Source organism: Saccostrea echinata, unplaced genomic scaffold, assembly GCF_033153115.1.
Source record: "Saccostrea echinata isolate AGI-Se365-2 ecotype Australia unplaced genomic scaffold, CSIRO_AGI_Sech_v1 ptg000029l, whole genome shotgun sequence".
NCBI lineage: Eukaryota > Metazoa > Mollusca > Bivalvia > Ostreida > Ostreidae > Saccostrea > Saccostrea echinata.
This window is the reverse complement of record NW_026889778.1, coordinates 22523551-22546944: the sequence shown is the minus strand read 5'-3', so window position 1 is coordinate 22546944 and position 23394 is coordinate 22523551. Positions and strand designations below refer to the sequence as shown.

At 31.4% G+C, this 23394-nt stretch overlaps 1 protein-coding gene across 1 annotated transcript; it reads right to left on the bottom strand.

Annotated features, from left to right (window-relative positions):
* Positions 1 to 5849: 5849 nt before the first annotated feature.
* On the bottom strand, positions 5850 to 17758 carry LOC133195114 (multiple epidermal growth factor-like domains protein 10). The gene is made up of 10 exons (XM_061330986.1): positions 17689 to 17758; positions 13399 to 13587; positions 11186 to 11407; positions 9257 to 9397; positions 8257 to 8394; positions 7941 to 8078; positions 7568 to 7705; positions 7376 to 7462; positions 6446 to 6569; positions 5850 to 6284 (listed from the first exon to the last, which is right to left on the bottom strand). Exons 1-10 carry the CDS (start codon positions 17756 to 17758, stop codon positions 6104 to 6106), a joined length of 1428 nt encoding a protein of 475 aa, XP_061186970.1. The 3' UTR covers positions 5850 to 6103.
* Positions 17759 to 23394: the final 5636 nt, after the last annotated feature.

Sequence of the window (23394 nt, the reverse complement as noted above, 5' to 3'; positions counted from 1 at the left end):
TATATTGAGTCTACAAATGAATGGAAGTACTATTGTTAAATGATCAAATAATCTAATATCTAAATAGCAATCAATATATCTAAATGTCGATTTGAAGGCCACAGCAATACTTTTCTTTTTCTCAGAAGTTTTTGAATGAATTCAGTTTCAAAGGAATATAAAAGTCAGTCTGCCAATAACGGAACACAACTAGTGCCCACGGATTTCCAACAGATTGTTGGAAGACACTGTCTCCAAAGACTACATACTATTATATATTGTCAAAGAGGAACTCCTTCATCTTTTAAATATCAACATCAGAGTATTTTTGTGTAAAATCAGAATGATTTTAACAAAGTAGTTTCGTAAATGACCAGTCACAAGATATGAAAATTTACGAGTTTCATTTTTATTGAGGAAGCAGTTGCCCATGATGTCAAAAAGTCTGCTCTGTAATTATCCTAGGGAATGTGTGTATAAAGTGTTTTCATGCTATAGATGTTTGAAAAGTTTTCAGATTTTAAATTTGTCAAAAATTCTTTGGAGTCTTTTTACAATCCATATTTGATTTACACCATTTCTTGAATATGTTGTTGCTTCGCCGGAGTGGCGTAGTGGTTAGACGTAAGGATTGATAGTTTACATTTTACCCCTTAATTTTCTAATTTGATTCTTTAAGGACAGAGGATAAGTTCCTCAATAATATATAAATTTTTCCAAGATTTTGTCATTGAAGTATTGCTACTTTAACATGTTTAATAACAAAAAATTGAGATACTTTACCAGGCATTTGAGCATGATACCAGAGGGTAGTTTTTCTTATATAATCCTTTTGAAAAAAAAAAATTACCAGTTTCAAATTTTTTAGTGTTTGGATTTTTTAAAAACGTTTAGAAACTAGTTTAGACATCAGCTGGTAATTAAATTTTGAATATTTTTCATACATTACGAAGATATGCAAAACATTTATTTGAGGAACGTATCGTCTGACCTTAATATACATCTAAAATGCTTTATCCAGTGTCAATGTCTTCGTCATATTTAGGCCATCGTCTATCATTATACCCCTTTACGTAATACAGAAGAGAAATGTTCTCTCGCCATGTAAAATATCTGGGTTCCCTGAATTTAGGACCCTGATAGCTTTTAGGTCGTCATTTTTAACTGTACTTACATCACCATTAATGATGTGTCCAGTTGGACTATAGTTAGACGAAGAGGAAATACAAAAACACTTCGGAAGATTTTGTTTTCAGATGGTCTATATTTACGCACTTTTTATAATTGAAGATTTTGGATGCAACGGCATGGGAATAACTATAGGAAATACAAAGTGTAGACTTCAACTTAAAATATGATGGAATATAACAAGCCTCAGTAGGGCTGATCTGTGCTCCCGAGTTACTCCTCAAATTTTGAACCCTTACTAAAAGCCTTAAGATTTAAATTATGTTATTAACTGCCTCAAGATCATAAACTGAGAACAGACGTAAATCAAAATTTTAAATGAATATAAATTGTGAAGTAAGTTTAATCATCAAACATTTTCCCATATATTTGTATTTGACTACTAAACAAATATAGGATCTTTTTAATCACATTTGAAAAATTAAGCTCAACATATAAAGAATGAAAATTTTGACTCAAGTCTATTCTCATTTTATTGTCTTGGTGCCTGTTGTCTTACCTATTTGCAGCAAAATCTGAAAATGTAAAACAATAGATATAGACAACCTACTTAGTTGTGTTTTGAATGTGGGGTCCCTTGATTTTTCACGAATATCAAAAGAAATCAATGACAAGTGCACACTTCAAAGCATAGTGGTAGGGCGTTCGCTTCGTGATCTGGAGGCCCGGGTTCGATTCTCGTTCGCCGCGCCGCGTCAAACCTAAGATGTAAACATAGGTAGTGACTGTTCCTTCGCCCGGTACTAGAAGTGAAAGTCACGGGACCTTAAAACTGAGGTCCCGTGTCATGGTAGGCGTTGGCACAATAAAGAACCCTCACTGCTGAATGGCCCTAAGTGCCGAGTTAAGGTCAAAATTTGAATCCCTTCACCGGTATATGGTGACGTCTCTATATGAGTGAAAAATTCTCGAACGGGAGGTAAAACAATAGACAATCAATCAATCAATCAAACAATTACCATGCGAAAACACTAAAATATATTATTAGTACGAAAACGCATATAAACAGCGCATAATATAGAAGATCGATTGATTGATTAATTGTTGTTTTACGCCCCATTCGAGAATTTTTCACTGATATAGAAACATCACCATATACCGGTGAAGGGCTTCAAATTTTGACCTTTACTCGGCACTCAGGGCCATTGAGCAGTGAGGGATCTTTATCGTGCCAACGGCTGCCGTGACACGGGGCCTCGATTTTTAAGGTATCATCTGAAGGACCCGCACTTTTCACTTCAAAGTGCCAAGCGCATGGCGAAAGAACAGTTGCTACCAATTTTTTTATCGACACAGGTCAGTCGCGGCCGAGATTCGAACTCACGACCTATCGATCACGGAGCCAGCGCTCTACCGACTGAGCTACCGTAAACGGTATATGATATAAAAGAATACATTTTAATAATTAAGAAATGAAAATCTTTTACGCAAAGTTATAAAGATTTTTTTTAAAATTTTGATTGGAAAATTACTTAATTTGTATATCTATATAACTCTCTGCAGTGTGCACTGTCAAGCATCTTCTTTTTATAGTATCTAGTTAAAATGTCTCCGCCAAATTCCGTAAAATAGAGAATCTGCATCTGTTCGGGGGAAGATGTTCCGGAATTCTAAAGTATAATACCTGTGTTTAAAATTGTCTTGTATTTTATCACATGTTAAATAATTCATTATTAATGTACAATGTTATAATTAGAAATACCTTGTTATACACAATGAAAAGAAAACAAAATATTGTATGCTTTTATATTATACCGATAGAAAGGGGTGTGAAAAGGGACCACTCAACTATACGTAAGTAGAAAATTCAGCCGAAGGAATCGAGAGACTGACTCGGAAATATTAGCTACCATGGCTGTTTATAAACCCTGTCTTGGGCAACATCCATGATCATAAACACTAATCTGCATTCTGGTGTTGAGGAATCCAATTATTGACTTACTTTGGCTTTTTTTGCATAATCTAATTAAAAGTTTCAAGGGCACAGAGTGAAGTTAAGTGAGAATGTGATGTAGACCTTAACATCGTTTATATTTGGTTTATTGTATGAACGAAGTCCATGACTGCGCTAACGTCTTGGTGTACTTTTAAAAAGTCTAAAACCATTCCTATTGGCACACTGCGGGCTTGAAACATTCCCTACATTGTTGATGTGGTCATTGCAACCATGGATATTGAAATGCAGTGCCTAATTTCCTAATCCAGTTTCTTTTCGATGTCTATGGGATTGCGTACGCTAAGTATGGCTGTTTGTGAGATGGTTTTTTTTTTTCTGAAAGTCTGACCTTCATAGAAAGAAAACAATGATCGGCGTAATTGAAATTTTCATAAAGATGTTGCTGGCTCCCATCATTTATTTCAAACTTATGTCCTGATATTCTCTTGTTGAGTGAACCCTTAGTTTCTCAAAATAAGGCCACAAAGATTGCATTCAATTCCACAGACAACTGAGGAAGATATACCGCAGATCTTCACAAGTTTTGGCATCGAAACTTTGTCCTGTAAAGTTACTATTCAAAGAATTTCTGGTCATAAATCAGGTTTTACATTTTTGTACATTTGGAAATGGAACATATCGTGTTCAAAAAAAGTCGTCCAAACATCTCTGATCGAAACTTTACCATCTTTTATTCCAGTAAAGTGGTGTTTATTTTATACCAAAACTGGCTATCTGAAACCTCTATATAAGACGAATGCTTTATGTATCGAAGGACAATCCGAGGGGCTCCAACCATTCTGTTGGAGTCTGTGTTCCTTATAGCCTCATCAGAGTGATACCATGTGAGTGACGTGTCAGCCAGTGTCTTTATTTTTCCAATGTTTTATTCACAGAGGGTATAAAACTAAAGCGTGTAATTCTTTCTTATCAACGGTTTTCTTTTTCAAATTGTTTTTGCTCTTAATAAAACAAAAAAAGTCATATGGAGATATTCAGAAAAAATCAAATTTATCATTTTATTACCGGTTAAATCATTAGCTAATGATAAAGGAAACCCTACTCTACAATATATTTGTTAAGTAGGTAAGTTAGAATTAATTTTAAGAAATTGATAACAGATGTCTTTTGATTGTATTAAGGAGGATTAGATATTCCTAAGTAAACCTTTGTACCTCTTTTTTAGCCAAGTTTGACTTGAGAGGCTATGATTTGCAAAACAAATGACCTTGGTAAGCTATCAATTTATCAAGTATAAAATCTGATCTAAAGTATGAATCTGCGAATAATTACGAACGAGCTAAAATTTAAATTTTTCAAGAAAGTCCTTTGAGACTTGTATTCATGTAATATATACATGAATAATCATATTACATTGATCATATAATCATTGATCATATGTATATTCCCTAACTGACTAATTGAAATCCTTACTACACGTTACCGAAAATATCAGATGTAGGTCAACAAGTACAATGTATACCCAAAACCATTTTATTTCTCAAATTCGAAAAAAAAACAGCGTTTGATTTAGCAATCATCTAATCATAGAAATAAAACGGTTATCGAAATTTGTTGGTGAAACAAGAGAGAGAGAGAGAGAGAGAGAGAGAGAGAGAGAGAGAGTTATGACGAAGTGGGGAATTCCAATCATAAACAAGTTGCTCTTTAAAAAAGATAAATAAACAGTTAAAACACTAAATTGATATTGTATTGAAAACAATTGACAAATACAACTGCCTGAAGTTGTTTGAATGTCTTTGCTATATGATTTCGTAGCATGAAATTTCCAATTGTAAATTTATTTTAAATAAAAGGATAGTGCCTTTAATACTAAAATTAGGAGGGAAAAAGTATATCTTTTTAACTGTCCAAACGGGAGAAGTATTTTAACAATTATTGATTTTGGCATGGTTTCCTTTTATCACTAATATTTCACAATATCAAGTTTCCCTCTGCATTTTTAAGTTAAAAGTCTTATGAATATCTCATTTATTTCCTCCAACAGTTTTAAAACTTTATTCAGAATAATAAATGTTTTTTTTGTTTGAAATTCATATGAATTTAAAATTATAAGAACATAGGTTATGTACATTTTTACAAAAGCCTTTGAGATTTCTAAGCCTTTCATTTTCAATTAAAGAATATATCAAGCATTGAAGTGCAAATTGACAAAAACTTTTCATTGACCGTGAACAAGTATGGGTTTACCATACTTAAACTTTAACAGCTTAAAATCCACCTCCTTGTACTGGCAATGACCATAAAAAAGATATTATGAAGCATAAACGTGTCGGAAAATAAAAACATTTGATTTATGTTGTCATAAACCACTGAAGAGTATATTTCCTTTCATGAAATCATTCATAGTAATGCTCTTATTTATATTTTCGCTTCCTTGTCCAAACAATAAAATTAAAGTATGATATGAAGCTCATGTATATGAGTTTAAATTGTAAGTTTGTTTTAAATTCACAATACACAATTGATCTACTTAAATTTTGTGATTTCCCATGACTAAAGGGACATAAGGAACAAAATAACATAGGAAAAATTGAATGTTTTACTTAATAGATACATCAAACTTTCTGCAATGATTAACACTGATAGATATATACATATAAGTGTAGGAAATACAATGTACAAAATGTTTTCATTAGTCAATCACTATATTTCTGATACTCTTCGTAATGTATATAACATATAACAGGTTTTCACATGTATCAACATTTATCAACAAGGCAGTTAAAAATTAGAATTTTAATTCTCAGATTATATGGTAATAATAAAAATTATTTTGAAAACAATCAACAGACTATTTAGTAGAATTATTTGCAGTAATACTAACGTTGCAAGGTTATGTTTCACAAAGATGCTTATTCCCAATTATATGTTGTACTTCAATTGTTCTATGAAAAAGATGTACAAAATCGTACATGCTCCACCTGAAGTCAGTAATTTTAAGTATTCTGACAATGTTATCAGTTTGTACGACATTCTTTATTTTAAGGCATCGTAATGAGTTTCGTGGGAAGGAACTCCCAGGGACTCATACTGTACATTCTGTTGGTCTATCTCCATTCCTTCTAAAGGTTGATTGTCTCTTCTGTGTCCATCTCTTACGTTTACATACATCGGTGATGGCTTGCTATAAATCTCATCCTTCCGTTTTCTATGAAATCTTAATTTGAAAAAAAAAAGTTTAACTTCATCATGAAATATTCCAAACATATTTATATAGCATATTCTGAATAGAAACATCTGTCTGATTAAAATGTATCTATTATACAAAAGAATTCCTTCTTAGAATGATTTGTCACAATGTTTTATCGAGAGCTTTACCTTATAATGCACATTGCCACAAGAATAATATTCGCCAACAAGGAAAATATCAGTACAGTCCCCAAAGCATATACGATAACATTGTTATCACCTTCCGTAGTAGGTTTACATGTATTTGCCTCACCTGATGAAATAAAACACTCTTATCATTACTTCTTTTTAAGTTTTGTATAATCTGGAAGAAGACATCAAAGAAAATATAAAACTTTTATTTATTCTTTTTTTTTTCATTTTGTGAGGAATGCATATACCGCATTTAAAACTGTGAATGATTTTACTTGTAAGTAACGAAACAAAATGTCATGGGTGATCTAAAAAAAACCTCAAACAAGAGATTTATCAACATCCATTAACACCAATATCAACGTCCTACAGACAATGTGGGTACGTTTTATCCTTATGCTCCTTCCACATTACATACCACATGAAAGCTATTCATGTTTTCTATAAATGTTAGACTTCATTTCATAGCCCTATTATGTCACCATATCAATATGCACACAACATTTTGTGGATTAGGTTTGTCTTGCATGAGCTTTCTGTGTATCACGGTTATAAGAATATAATAATATGGTCCAAAAAAGAATTTCATACATTTTTGTCCGAAGACATAAATCTTATCGGGACAAAAATCAATTGATTAGTAATATACAATTATCTCTCTGTTAAGGAGTTTGGAGTATTTTTTATGTGAACGATTTTCAATATATAATTTGCCCCTGTGAATGATAAACAATGTCATGTTTTACAAAGGAAGCCTCTATGATCCTCCTAATCTTATAGAAAACTGATTAAAAAAAATAAATAAAAAAAAATTAAAAAAAAATAAAAAGATAAAAACAAAAGAATAAAGACCCTCTCTCACACATAGTACAATCACTGTGCTAAGACATATACATTGGAAATTGAAATGTATCAAACTTGTACAACCTGGTATACTTTTCTGTTCAGATTTAGAACCACACGAGATACTGCAACGTTCAGAACAATCTTTTCCGTAAAATCCAAACGGACATTCTGCAATAATACAAGACAAAGCATAAACTTAACATTTGTGAAAAACTTTACAAAACAATTAGGAAATTCAAAAAATATAATTGTGTAGCATTTCAAAAACTTAACCTTTGTCACATTTCACTCCCATTGATCCATCAGCACAACTTCCATTACAATATCCGGTCACGTGATGACAATCTTTCATGCCTTTACAATTTCCACAAGATGAGTTACATTGGAATCCATATGTTCCATCGGGACATTCTTCATTAGTCAGTGAATTTAGACAAAAATAGTGAATTTAATCCATTATTTGTTAACTCACCTCCCCCATTTTGCCCGTCCAACAATGTGGACAGACTTTTATAGCAAAATTGTTTACATTATTTGACGTATGTTTCAACGACTTGCTTAAAACCATCGACACTTAAATGGTTATTTATATATTTCAATATCATTAATTTAGCTTACGATTTTAAAATGCAGATAAAATACTTACGTAATATGCATTTTTCTCCAAAATACCCATTCTCACAGCCATTCAAACAAAACCCAGAGGACTTGTCACAACTCTGGCCTCCTCTGCACTTGCCACATTTGCCCTTACAATTCGAACCATAGGTGCCATCAAGACAAACTAAGTTTTTATAAAGAAAAGCTAAATATAAATACAGATGTGATACAAAGTTTTAACAATGTTTAAACATTTAATGGCAACGATATTGTGTACATGGATAACTGACAAGAGTCATTCAGATTGTTTTCAAACATTAAACACATTATTAGGATTTATTCTGGAAATGAATATTTCTTACCTTTGTCACATTTATCTCCCTTCGATCCATCTTCACAACCTCCTTTACAATATCCGGTCACGTGATCACAATACTCCCTATCTCTACAGATTCCACAGTGTGATTTACACTGAGTTCCATATGTTCCATTGTTACATTCTGATTTGTAAATAAAATCGAAAATTGACACTTAAGGATGACATATACTTTGACGGGAAAAATTCAACTGAATGTAATGAAGAAGGTGAAGATAGTCTTAAAAAAAGGAATTTTTAGCATGACATCTAGAGAAAAAGAATTGATGAAAAAAAAAAAATAAAAATATTAGTCCAAATTTCCTCTGCACTACCATAAATCTATAATTGTTTTTGCATACTTGCGCCAATTATAAAAATATTAAAATTTGAAATTAATATTCCTTTTATAATTACATTGGACCGAAAATTTTGTTCTTGTAGAACAATTTTTGATTCAAGACGTTGAACTTTAAAGAAGTTTGTTTCTGTCAAGTTTAACCCTGGGTTGTGAAACAAAGTAATTTACCGACTTGTTCACATAACCCAACGTCCATCAAAGAAAGTGAAAGACTGTTATATATTCATCTCTGTTTGCAAGTCTGTTTCTCTTCTACATGTTTGTTTATCAGCAAAATAACAACACAATTTGCGCATTGATTTCAATAAACTATAACGTGAATGTACTTAAGAAGAATTCGATTGGGAATTAAATTCTGTAAAAGCAGTGTCCTATAAACTGAGTGGAGAATATGTAACTCAGGATAGGTAGAAAAAGAGATTTTTATAAATTTTTGTATATAAAGAGGGATGAAAATGCCGAATATTTTAGATTCATAAGCAATGACCCATACAGCAACATATTACTGGAACGGTGGGAGATAAAAAAAAGTTTAAAAATTAAATTTGCACTTGCTTTGAAATAATCTAAAATTTTTAATATAAAAAAAGTCAAATTTGCCGTGTACACGAATCAAACATAAACATAACATTGAAATCTTGCATACTCTGATTGCAATCTTCTCCTTGCCAACCATCTGAACACATTCCGTTCAAACATTTCCCATTCAAAATATCACATGATTTTCCAACACAGTTTTCTGAGCAATTCCTGGAGCAATTCTTACCGAACATTCCATTGTCACATCCTAGAGCAAAACAAATTAAGTTTTAAAGTAGAACAGTTATAAATTTTATGATCAATATTATTTTGCCCCGAGGAAAGAATCCAATATTGTAGGAGATGCACTCACTCGTATTCTACTATTTTGTAAATTATCATCAACAACAATATTGATGGCATGTAGAGCGTCCGATTTTAACACATCTTCACACATTTTAACTATGCTAAAATTATTCTGTTTAAAGATCTGACAAAGTAGTTCTAGATGAATATTTGATAATTTTATCACTTGAATTTGTGACAAACTTAAAAAATGAGGGGGGGGGGGAGGTGTTATTAATTTCAATCTGCTTTTCATATAAACATAGAATTTCTGCTTTAAACCTAAAAACAGTTTTTTTCTCTATTATGCTCTATATACTCAAGGTTTTTATGTTTGTTTTCATTGATTCTCTAAACCATATGCTGTTAAACAGTAAAATAATCAACAGTTTGTAACAGGTGTTCATCACAATTATTTATTTTGGATTTCTTTTTACAAAACGTACATAATAAGTCAAATTAATAGATAATAAAACAAACCTTATAAAATCTTAAGCTGGTACAAAATTTTACACAATAATTAAAAAGGAGGCTCATTACAGCACTTTTTGATGACGTACTACACAAAAAAATAAACCTCCATTGTTTCGTCCGTTTTCCTTTGGTGACGAATTGTACAGGTTCCCTTATAATGTGACCCAGATCTTTAAAACGCTTTAAAAATAGACTAAACATGCGATGTTGTAAACAGTGAAAACAAAGTAACGGATTCATCATGCATACACGAAGAAGGATTGTTTTTAAGTAGAAACCAAAGAAAACAACAGCCAAATCATCGATAAACAAGTAATGTACAATGTCATGGCGAAAGCGGTGTGAGCTCTATCAATGACAACATGTATGTATGGAGGAAATTCGAGTTAAATTCTACAACCTTGTTGAAATAAAAAAAAATATTTACTTGCACTATTTATTGTACTCGTGTTGCTTTATATACTTGTTTTTGTTGTTTTAATTATATACTCGAGAAATTTAAAGCTTTATTATGAACTTTAGATGTAATGTTCAAACGTTCCTTTGTGTTTTGAGTCTTGGGTAATTAGGAAAGACAACTCTTGCAAGTGGACTTTTTATTCCAAATATTTTTTAAATTGGAATTTTCATTTCGTTAAAACATTCTTCATTCAATTTGCCACATGTAATTCATTGAAATACATTCATTGTCTCTTTAGAACTCATTTTCCAAATTATTGAAGCACAAATTAAGAAGAAAATGACATTCATTGTTTTTTTGGAGAAAACTATTTTTTTCTAATAAAAATAATATTAAATATTATGAAGTATTTTCATTTTGTGTACATGTCTAAAGAAGATGTTCATCACTTGACACTGAAATTTCTGCAATTCTATTAAAAATTAACTTGAAATAAAATATTTTACTAAAATCAAAAAAAAAGTTTAAAAATTCACTAAAAATATTTATGATATCATAACCTCCATTTGGATATTTGACATCTACATCATGAGTGGTGCTGTAATGAAACCTAAAATAAAATGTGGGTGTAATGAGCCTCCTTAATTAAAACTTCAATGCTGATTGCTATTTGCACTTTAGATGCTATGAATTATTAAATGTGTACATACAAATTAAAAAGCTTGAATAGGACATAATGATCTAATTTTTAGGCATTGTAGTAGCGTAAACTTTAATATACGTAATAGGTATGTAATGATTTGTCACAAACTCATAAAAAATCAATAATAAAAACACCTTTACCTGTTATTATGATGTCACATATGGAGAGTCGATATTTTTCACGCATGCTTAATTGCAACATGAAAAAACGTCCTTGATCCATGCACTTTCTTTTGACGACATAAAATTTGTCGTATACAGCGTACTCGTATTCTGATTTACACAGAGATCCAGCCTCCACAAAACTTGAATTACTTACGTAAATTGATGGTCGTCTAAAGTCGATATACTTTGAATCTTTAAAAAGAAATCAATGATTTCATTCTTGTAAACATTAGACATACCCTCTTCTGCGTTACCACACTATATTTCTTAAGTATTTCATTAAAACATTTATTAGGATATACGTTTTAGGCAAATACAAAGTTTGTTCCAGAAAAGCGAACTTTTAAAGTGTCGCGTACAATGTAAACTAACCGACCAGATTTTTTATTTTTTTAACATTGTTGGGAAACTACAATTTCGTTATTTTGACTCAATATTATGACGTTGTGATATCTTTTGAAAATGGAAACGGCATTTAAAGAATATTAGATATCGATATTCGGCGCACGACATTTTTTGAGGGGTATTCGGCATTTTTTTCACTTTTACAAATATCATTGTTATTGATATTTTGTGTATTTCCAGATGGTAGAAAAATATAATGTGACAAGGTTTACAGCAACAGAAACTTTATAATCTGGAATAAACTCACCATTTTGTAAAAATTCACGAATTTTACATTAGAAATGGCAATAATACTTGACTTTATATAGCTGCAAACATTTACCGTTAGATATTGCAAAATTGCTATTGTTATGAAGTTATTGGTGACATTGGACCTTAGTATGGCGCACCAAATTATCATTCAGCACTGTATTGAACGGGGTATAACTCCTGTCCATACGGGACATACATTATAAAAGATGTAAGCAATGGAATGCCACAAACAGGTGTCTCGTACCCCGGTTTGTTCCTCAAACAAGAGGTTGAAGAATGATTCGTCTAGTTATTTGATGGTAGAGGTACTTGGTAGACCCCCCTCCCCCCCCCCCCCCCCAAATAAAGAATAAAATAATGACAAACTGAATGGTCATGAGCTTCTCATCATTTGTGGGGGTCGCCGTTTAACTACACGAGAAGTTCATGATGTGAGCTTGGAAATTATACATGTCTATTGAAAGAATTAATTTCGTGATCATTCGATGTTTAAAGTATGTCAAAGATGGGTACTTTGCTAATCAAATGTAGTGTTGAATTTCTGCAACAGTAAAATCTTTAGAATTCAAAAGAAAAAAAAAGACAATTCCTGACTAAATTTACAAACGCTATGAATTGCTTTTCGATGTTGTCTGTGCTGCACCAAGAGATATTATGTAAGATTTGTTTAACTTAGATGACAAATTCATTTATAGAGATATGGCGTTGACATTTCTATGTAGTATTTAAAAAATTAGGATAATGATGTATACCAATTCTTACATTTATAAATATAAATAAACAAAAGTATTAAAAATGTCCGCTTTTCTCTGGAATAACCCTCGGACGTTGTCTTACATGTGCATGTACAAGTAGCAATTAGTCGCCCGCGTGGCTCAGTGGTTAGAATGTTTGCTCTAGAGTCTCAGAGTAAGGAGTTGATCCTTGCGTCGCAGGTTCGACTCCCACTGTCGGACGTGGAAACTGGTCCTTCGGATGAGACCATATAAACCGAGGTCCTGTGTCGCAAAAGGTGCTGGCACGAAAAAGATCCCTAACTGTCCAAAGGCCCTGAGTGCCGAGTACAGGTCTAAAATTGCAGCCCTTCAAATGCAAGTGGTGGCGTCTCAATATAAGTGAAAAATTTTCGAAGGGTCGTTAAAAAAAAATAAACAAATAAAAGCAACTGCATGAATGATATACATGTTTATTATTATAAGATTATGTCATTGAAAATGTTATAAAAAAATAACTAACGACAAGTTTAAAACAGATAAAAGAATAAAAGGGGCCTTCCTATTCGTTAATGAATCAAGTAAATATCCCGAAAATAATGTGTATCCCCCACAAATTAGAATCTCGTACTTCATATTTCGAATCCCGTATGCTTAATGAGCTTTTTGAGCTTTCAAACAAATCATATTTCGTATGTACAAAATAAATACATCTAAGGTCCAAGGGTTTGCAATGAGACGGCTTCCGAGTTAATTATCATTCAGCAAGCATAAAAACCTTCAAAAAGAAGTTTAATATAAGAAATGTGTTACCAAGATAGAGAACAACTTCGTAGAAACTCTTCACAGTTGTAAAGTCCAATTGCAAATACCATGTCGATTTATAGAAAGGACGAATGTCTAGACATGTAGAAACATTCCCATCAATGATATTCTCCGTTCCATTGACTGGCAATTCCTCGTTAGGAAAAGCAATTGTCTCAAGGTCTTCTAATAAATTATCTACAAGGAAGATTTCTGAAGCTTTTATTCCTTTAACTTTAAATTCTTCATTAACCCGCATCACGCACCCGTACTCTAATATTCATTGAAAATCAAAATGCATGATTTTTATTCATTTATATTTATCTTATTATTTCCTTCTAGATTCTTAAAGGTGCTTGGACACAGATTTAAAGTTAAATTTTTTCTCAAATTTTCGGTATAATATCATGACTTATATGTTTTTATAGCATTTCGCATGGAAATAAAATAAAAAAATTATTTTATCTGGAAATTATTGAAACTACAGATTTTGGGAGCGTTTGTTTGACACATCTATGCAATTTCACAAAGTAAACTTTATCCTTAATACTTAAGAAAAGTAGAAATTCTGTTGTGCATTAATGAAAAATATTACATTATAATCCAGAAAATAAAGAGTAGAAATGTGAGAAAGCAAAACCAACTCACCAGTATTGTCAGTCCATGCTCAGTGATGTGTGCAGAGTTTAACAAACTGAACACGCCAGTGAAACGTAAATTGTTTTTGTAAACAGGGCACGAGCTCTGTTATTGTTAATGTTTACGTTTCACCGGGTGTGTTCAATTTGTTAAATTCTGCTCACATCTCTGAGCACGGACTGACAATACTGGTGAGTTGGTTTTGCTTTCTTACATTTCTACTCTGAATTTTCTGGATTATAGTTTGAATATATTTCATTAATACACAACAAAAATTTTACTTTTCTTAAGTATTAGGGATAAAGTTTGCTTTATGAATGTGCTAAGATGTATCAATCAAACTAGCTGCAATAATGTAGCCCTCTCCGATTTTTTTTAATCTGATATTTTCAGGAGAGGGCTACAATTCCACTGCATCTCCGTAATGGTGCAAATATATTTTTTAGATACGGGCGACTGCAGGCAAAATAAATTGTTTTTGTATTCAACTTACTTCCAATAAGACGGAATTTTTATTCACTATCAACATCATAGCCCTTTATACGCGAAAACCGAGTAAAATAAATCTGCCTGTTTACCAGTCGTTCTCCTCAGCAGCCATGCCAGTTCTCGCGTGATGTACTGATACTTGCGCTTGAAATTTAGAATCACTTGATAAAGTAAATGTCGGTGTTGATAAATTTTTGTGTTGTATGATATCACTAAACATCGATAAATAAAAGCATTCCATGGAATATTTTTTCATAAACGGTGTTATTTATGGTTAAATTAAGTGAAATCCTAAACGATCCGCTCCCCTAGATCCCGAATTCTCATTGGTTGTCCCAAAATAAAATCGATCAAGGTCAGTAAACATGGCGGATAAACTCTGGTTGTGATGTTGACATACACGAAAAATAACCGATATACGGATTGTTCTGTATATTTTTGGATCAGTTCATGTCTTGCATAACTACATTTTATGAGTTCAGGTAAGATATGTTAATAAAATACCCACTTTCTGATAATTTGAGCCGAAATCTGTGAGGTAGTGAATCACTCCCGCACTTGCACTATTACGGAAATTCTAAGGAGTTGTAGCCCACCCCCCCCCCCCACCCCCCCCCACCCCCCCCAAAAAAAAAAAAAATCGGAGAGGGCTACATTATTGCAGCTTCAATCAAACGCATCCTGAAATTTGTAGTTTCAATAATTCCAGATAAAACAAGTTTATTTGTTTTATTTCCGTTTGAAATGCTATAGCAACATATAAGTCATGATATTATACCGAAAACTTGAGAAAATATTAACTTCAAATCTGTGTCCAAGCACATTTAAAGTTCTATCCTGTCTCATACATATAGTTCCTAAATGATTTCAAGTTGTTTTTTTAATGCTGAGTAAAGTATTGCCATTGCTTTCGAGTAGTTATTTAAAACTCTTCCAAGTTCCCTGTAGTGGCTTGTTCATCAAATATTCTTTCTTTTGCAGCTTGGATGATGTAATGATTTTACTTAATTGTATTTTAAGAATACAAGTATTCTACATGCAATATAAACTTCTGACTGTTTTTATTATGTGAATGATAATAAACAAATGAAGATTGATTGAATGATTGTATGTTGTTTAACGTCCCATTCGAAGAAAGTGATCTTTAATTATTGTGGTATTGTGTGTAAATATTTGAAAAGTGTATATATTTTTAGTATTTTAGGATTTTGTGTTTATTTGACATGTTTAGTATTATTATCTACAACATAATTTTGATATTATTATTTACAGGAAATTTATTTAATTTAACTTATTTATATTTCAGCAATTTATTATTTATTTAAGGTATATTATACTTTAGAAGATATAATTATTTAGGAATTACTTTAGAATGAATAGATATAAGATTCCCTTATAATAATTAACTTTGAGAGGTCAGTGACCTATGAAGTGACCCATCAGTGAGATTTCATTGGTCGAGGTTTTGGAGGGAAATCTCTTTGTGGGCAGTGTATTTTTGGTCAGAACTGGTCATACCAGTATTTGTGTCTAAACTGGCAGGATGTATTGATTTCCTGATTTCATTCAACTTGGGTGTAGCAGTTTATTTTCTTTGAGTATTAAATTACAGGATTTCAGGTCTGTTCTTAATATTATTTTCATGTATGATTGTGATTTTGTGTGTTTGTGTGAAAGTGAGTGAAAAAGGTGTTTGAATGGTGAATGCAAGTTTGAGAGATTGTGTAAATGAGCAGTATAAATATTTTATCAGACATTTCACTCTAATTCAAGGATTAAATTGTATATGTGTAGGACTGAGTGAAATGAATAAATAAGTGTAAAGTTGTAAAAACTATTTTTATAAATAACTTGTATAACTGTAATGTGATTAATAGTAAAATTAAGAATTTTATCTTTTGTTTCATATAATTTAAATAGTTCTTTCAACTTAAAAGCCTAAGTATTTTTCATTAAATAAAGCAGTTATTATTATCAAAGATTTTTATAGCAGCTAAGGGAGATTATTCATTGTTATGCATTCCTTATAGGACTGTCACAGCTATATGTATAACAACTAGTATATAATCCAGACCTTTTGACCATATTAAGGGTAATTTATGTGTTTTATGTTTATGTGTTGTTCCATTATATGTATGTGTTGACAGAACTTATTTTTGAGTATTTGTCATGCATGTCTATATTTTGTGTTGGATTGAATTCCATGTGTATTATGTCCAATGCATGAAATTGTATTTGTGTTAATGTTTGATATGAAATCACATAAGATTATTTGATTCTGAATTATTTAATATCAGATAATTATTTTGATAATGATTTTGATTTTTTTAATTTTAAATGACTAAATTAATAAAGGAATTATTTTTATGATAAATTGATCTGTGATAAAGAAATGGTAATTATTTTAAAATCAATTCAAATCGAGGAGAATATGAATTATAAAGTATTAGATTTATTATAATGATGGTATACTATAATGGAGTTAAATGTGTATTTTTAGCTTGTCTAATAATTGTTATTGTTATTACAGGGTCTACTATACTACTCTACTCTACTGTTACCATGGTTACTATTATTTAATAAAATACAACTATGAAACAAGGATCAACTTCGTTTTTATTCAACCAACCTTATTACATTTTACTTTTCAATTCTTATGGATTTAAAAAAGACCTTATCTGTAAAACTGGCAATCAATTGCGTAAAAAATGGAAGGAAATACATCTGGTTTATATGTTTATTTTCTTCATCTTTTACTTGACAGTAAGCCATTCCAATTAAACATCATTTGAGATACATGCAAGCCGTTTTGTTAATTAATTGATGAATGTATAGATTTTTTTAAAAATATGATACACTTGAGCTCTCAGTCTTTTGGCGATATCAATGCCTTTTTAAACTAAAACTTGAAAAAAAAAAAAAAAACAAAAAAAAACAAAAAAAAAAAAAACGCATGCATCTCTTAAGAAATGGTCATAAAATGCTAAAATTATTTAAATTACAAGTTCTGATATTTTACGTTTAAAAATTATCCCATGTTGCTATTTACAGGTCCTGCTTAAACACAATTTTGAAGATTTTACTCCTAAAAACATATCCAATTTTACCACTAAACCGTATATCTCATTTTACCATAGACATTCAAACAGAAAGGATATATACTTTACTCACCATACGCCTTACTTTTCATAATGAAGAAGAACACGAGAAGTGTCCTAGACAAAGTTAAGGAAGACAACATGTTATTTTCAACACCGAGCTGCTTTCACTTCCTCAATTTCAACTCTTCTACCACGTTTTACCGGTTAAAGTTGAAAGGTTATGATGCATTTTTATATGCCCAATCGAAAATATTACTTTATAACAAAGAACTAGTGTGCCTACAATTTTTATGATCGTCTTGATTAGTTGATCCCTTTTCGTATTTTACTGCGAATGCGTTGTAGTATAAAGTTTTTTTCTTAATACAAATAATTTACTTTCTTTTGCGTTATCAGCAGAGATCACGGTTTTAATGAAAAGGATGCTTTATATTCATAATTATAAATAATAAGAAGAAGAACCTCATTTATTTGAAAGTTACATTCTAAACATTATAACCGTATCAAATTATAACAATGCACTATTTATATTTGCAAAAAACGGTTACTTTACATAAAATTTGCTAAGATTTTTTGTAGAAACTATATATGTATATATATATATATATATATATATATATATATATATATATATATATATATATATATATATATATATATATATATATATATATATATATATATATATTCTTTGTGGGAGATATCCCACAAACCACGTATGGATGCAAAAACAGTTATATATAGCATACAATTGAATATGATTTGTATAGGAGCTTTAAAAACACATATCATTTTATCAGACTAGTGTATAGTTTTTTTTCTTTGAGGTAAATTTTCATCAAATCACTTGTGAGAACTAGAGCTGTCTCCTAAGTGGAAAAGTGCATCCTGTGGGATATACTCAAAGAGAATGCAGATTTGTACAAATGCATTAAACAGAACATCCAGGGATGTGCTAAGGAAGTTTGCTTTGTAAACTCCTTGTGATAAGACAAAATTGAAACTGTTCTTAATGAATCACGGAAGCATGAAATGTAGGCCAGATGAAGCATGCAAAGCACCCATTGAAATGATCATAGATATGTAGATACACCTCAGGAGGAAGTTTGGTTTGTGTACCCCTTTTTATAAACTGAAAACAGACCAAAAAGTTTGGCCTGATCTGTAAAACATCTTTTAAAAGATATGCATCGTATATCTTAAGATTGGTTTGTAAATCTCAAAAGATAAGCTGGTAACAGACCACTTTCCTTAACTGAAATTATTGACGCCTGGTCAAACGCAGCATAAAAAGTGGGAGAACATTTCATAGTCATATATGTGTAGTAATATATAAGCCTAAAAGAAACCCTATAGAATCACAGGTTCCTTCCAACTTCAACTATTTAGACCTGACATTAAGTGCTAATCTGTCATCTGTCTCCTTTAACATTTCTAAATTGTCTGGAAATTAAGATATCGTTTTAGATTTAGAAAGTATGGTGGGTTATTACAAGAAAAATAATACCAAATTTACCTTATATGGTTAGTTAAGAGAACACACGAATAGCAATTGACTGACCTTTACATGATTATAGATGCTGTCAATGGAAATTCAGGTCTTTTTACAATATATTATTTTAGATTAAGAAATTACATGCTATAACAAGTAAAACAACACCATATTTACCATGTTTCAATGAAAAATAAAAGAAAAAGTTATGGTCAATTACGAGAATACAACCATATGGATTGATTGACCCTAAGATGATGATTGTTGGATCCATGCCTTCTATGAAAATTCAAGTTCTCATTAAATGTCAGAAGCTCTATTTTTCTAAATCAGTAGCATTAAGAAATTTTAGTTTGATTATTCAGGCCTGTAAATACATATTAAAAATTAAATTTAACAAGGACACCGCAAAGAGGAGCATCCCTCGCAAAGAGCTTCTCTATAAATGCAAGGGAGCATTCGAAATCGATCCCGATGCAAATTACGTCACTTCCGTTTCACACAGGACATAACCCACACACATACACACGATCGATTGCGTTACTATATCCCTCCAACTCCGTTGCGAGGGGATAATCAGATTTGCAAGGTGTGTACCAAAGCTATTAGAGGTATCCCTCATCTTCCTCCATCGCTCAAATGCAATATGGCTCAGATATTTTTATGTACATGATTTAACTCGTCTTTTATACATTTCCAAGTTGCATGTTATCCCAAAATCACATTTAAATTTCCAAAACATAAACATTTTGGTTCTGAAAAGGAAAATGCCAATTTTATTTCAACTGAATGGAGTATGTAGCTACAATTGTTAGTCATCTATACCCCACCCCTCTAGATAGCTGATGATAATTCAGATCATGTTATATATGCAGAAATATTAATTTGACTTTTCTAAACAAAATGAGGATGGATCATATACTTTTTTCATTCTTTAAGGTGTGGGACCAAGACTTTTTTAAAATCAATAATTTTTTTTTGCACTGGTCCCACTCTGGTAATAAATATTGCCTGGACCCTGAGTTCGAAGGTCAGGGGCATACTGATTTTGTCGTTACACCGGCGACAATGTGTACCTACCTTCAGTGCGCATATTGACGTCTGTCAGTACATGTATGTCGCATGACAATGAGTGACAATGCGTCCATATAAATTTGACTAATCATCGCTTTTCTGTTTTTGAGAAGATTTTTAAAGAATTTTCCTATATATTCCTATGTGAAACTTTGAACGCTCAAAGTGGCCCCAACCTAACCACAGGGGTCATGATTTGATGATACTTGAAGCTACACTACCGTAGTGGAGGTGAGCTAAAAATGTCACCCCAAACACCAATTTTATCGGCACATATATATCATGTACAAGAATAACGCAAAAAGTATATCCATATAATCATTACTACTGAACATATATATATATATATATATATATATATATATATATATATATATATATATATATATATATATATATATATATATATATATATATATATATATATATATATATATATGTATATATATATAAAAATTTCCAATGAAAAAAGAATAGGCTGATTTATTAGATATCTCAAGAATTACGGTAACTTGGTATATCATAGTGATGTAAACCAATCCTGGATACACTTTTCTGACCAAAACCTTTTCTACCTACAGTATTGCCAGTTACATGTACGCTATATAAATACAACTTGTTTACTTATTCTATCTGCCATACACTTTGTCTTTCTTCTATCTGTCTGTCTCTGTGTGTGTCAATCTTTCAATCTATCTCTCTTCACGGCCTTAGTAAATACTCTTCAACACAATATATCGGCGACAAAATGTGCAAAATGTTCACATTACGTATTGTAGTCTACGACAAAATAACATTTTGTCGTCCATTATGTGGGAGGAAAAAAGGCTCATTTCAGTATATATATTGTCGCCGGCGACATTATATATCGCCTGCGACAATATGTACCGATGGACGACAATATGTGCAGTGTGGGTAGATCACGGAAAAGAGGGGGTCTATTGCAATCGTTAAGAAAAAAAAAACAACAAGAAAAATAAGCCAGCTAAATCCCAAAGGGTTTTATCATGTTTACGGTGCATGAAAAACTCTATCGTCTCAAGCCAATGTATGGAGTCCGCATATGACTCTCTCCTACCGGTGAGAAAGGGTCGAACATTTTGGTCTTGGTTTACGACGGTAGTAAAAAAAAATCTTAATCGATAGTTTCTCTTTAAGAATCTTGATTCTCATGAAATATTGTTTAAAACTGTAATACCATGAAGGATTAATTATGCGATTTACATTTAATGCTCGTTCGTTTTTTGTTTGCTTGTTTGTTTGTTTGTTTGTTTTTTTTTTTTTTTTTTTTTTTTTTTTTTTTGTTGTTGTTTATAATGTCCCTCTCGAGAATTTTTCACTCATATGGAGACGCCACCACTTGCCGATGGAGAGCTGCAAATTTTGACATATACTCGGCACTCAAAGCCATAGAGCAGTGATAGATCTTTTTCGTGCCAGCATATTCTGCGACACGGAACCTCGGTTTATAAATACGGTCTCATCTGAAGGACCGGTCTCCATGTCTCGTTCGTACAATTACGACTTGATATTAATGTCTAGATGATATCTCTAATGAGTGAGAATTTAACTGACCAATCACCCGTCCAATTTACTACTTTTCACAACTGTGGATTTTCTAAAGCCAACAATTACCTGGTACTGCTGTTTTACCTCTGCAGGCATGCTTATAAAGCTAACCTAAAATTAACGACCACGAGATTAAAAAGACATGTCTATGGTAATTTTAAAAAGCGATGTTGCCAGGAAAACAACTTACAATTATGAAATTAACATTGTCTAATTAAATCCAATATATTTGGTAAACTTTCATTTTCATTAATTGATGTATTAAAAAATTTATGCATCTAAAGGTTAAAACGTACGAAAGTCGGATAGGCTCATTTTTGATAAGACAAAAAAAATTAGCTCGTTATAACGAGATAATTATCTCGTAATAACGAGCTAGTATCTCGTTATAACGAGTTAGTATCTCGTTATAACGAGTTAGTTATCTCGTTGTAACAAGATAATTATCTCGTTATAACGAGTTAGTTTTCTTGTTATAACCAGTTAGTATCTCGTTATAACGAGTTAGTAACTCGTTATAACGAGTTAGTATCTCGTTATAACGAGTAAGTTATCTCGTTATAACGAGTAAGTTATCTCGTTTTAACGAGTTAGTTTTCTTGTTATAATGAGACGGTTATCTCGTTATAACGAGTAAGTTATCTCGTTATAAAATGTAAGTTCTCGTAATAACCAGTTAGTTATCTCGTTATAACCAGTTGGTTATTTCGTTATGAAGAGTTAGTTATCTCGTTATAACAAGTTAGTTGTCTTGTTATATCGAATTAGTTATCTTGTTATAACGAGATAATTATCTCGTTATAACGAGTAAGTTATCTCGTTATAACGAGTTAATATCTCGTTATAATGAGTTAATATCTCGTTATAACGAGTTAGTTATCTCGTTATAACGAGATAAAAATTGATTTAAAGAGTTTATATATCTAAGTAAAGAATAGACCATTATTTATAGGAAATATACAGAAGCGATTCGATCAAATTTGTTTGAAGTGTGTGCGTTTTTATGGAACAACAGCATACTAGTTTTTTTTGTGTTATGCCTTTGATTATTATTGTTTATTGAAAAGACCGAAGAGAAATCTACGGAAACATATGACCGCCCCATGTTGTTGTTTTTTACATTAAAATTGCAAAATTAGTGTCATCTTCAAATAGAATGTGCATAACGTGCACGTTGTTTTTATCATCAATTCCTCCTTCCCCTCAATAATAAATATGATGAATTTAATTTCAAGATCTAATACTGTACTTATCACTTAATAATTTATATATTTCTTTTGTTTATTAAAATTATTAAAATTTACCAATTTGGCATGAAATCTCATGTACAAAATGTAATTTTTGCCTTATTATCAATGTGGTAGAATAAAAAACTTTTGGGGCTCTTTATTCTACGGAAGGCAAAATAAAAAGGTGAAGGTCAGCAGGCTGAATGCAGTGCATGTAGGAATTCACATGCCTCACTTTGATAGTAAAAACAGTTGACATGTTTGTGATCCTTTTTGGGTATAGAATGCAAGTTTAATATCTAAAGTTTACAATATGATACGCTTTATTTAAGGTGTATTTCAAGCATAAATTATGCCTAGAAATATGTATTGTATCGTGAGAAAGAATTCTTGATATTTTCACTCTTGCTTT

Coding starts and splice junctions, on each gene's coding strand:
- LOC133195114 (XM_061330986.1), bottom strand. CDS start 17,758: ATGTTGTCTTCCTTAACTTTGTCTAGGACACTTCTCGTGTTCTTCTTC. Junction 7,706..7,940: donor TGGAGAAAAATGCATATTAC/GTAAGTATTTTA, acceptor TGACTAATGAAG/AATGTCCCGATGGAACATAT. Junction 7,463..7,567: donor GGGAGTGAAATGTGACAAAG/GTTAAGTTTTTG, acceptor GTATTATTGCAG/AATGTCCGTTTGGATTTTAC.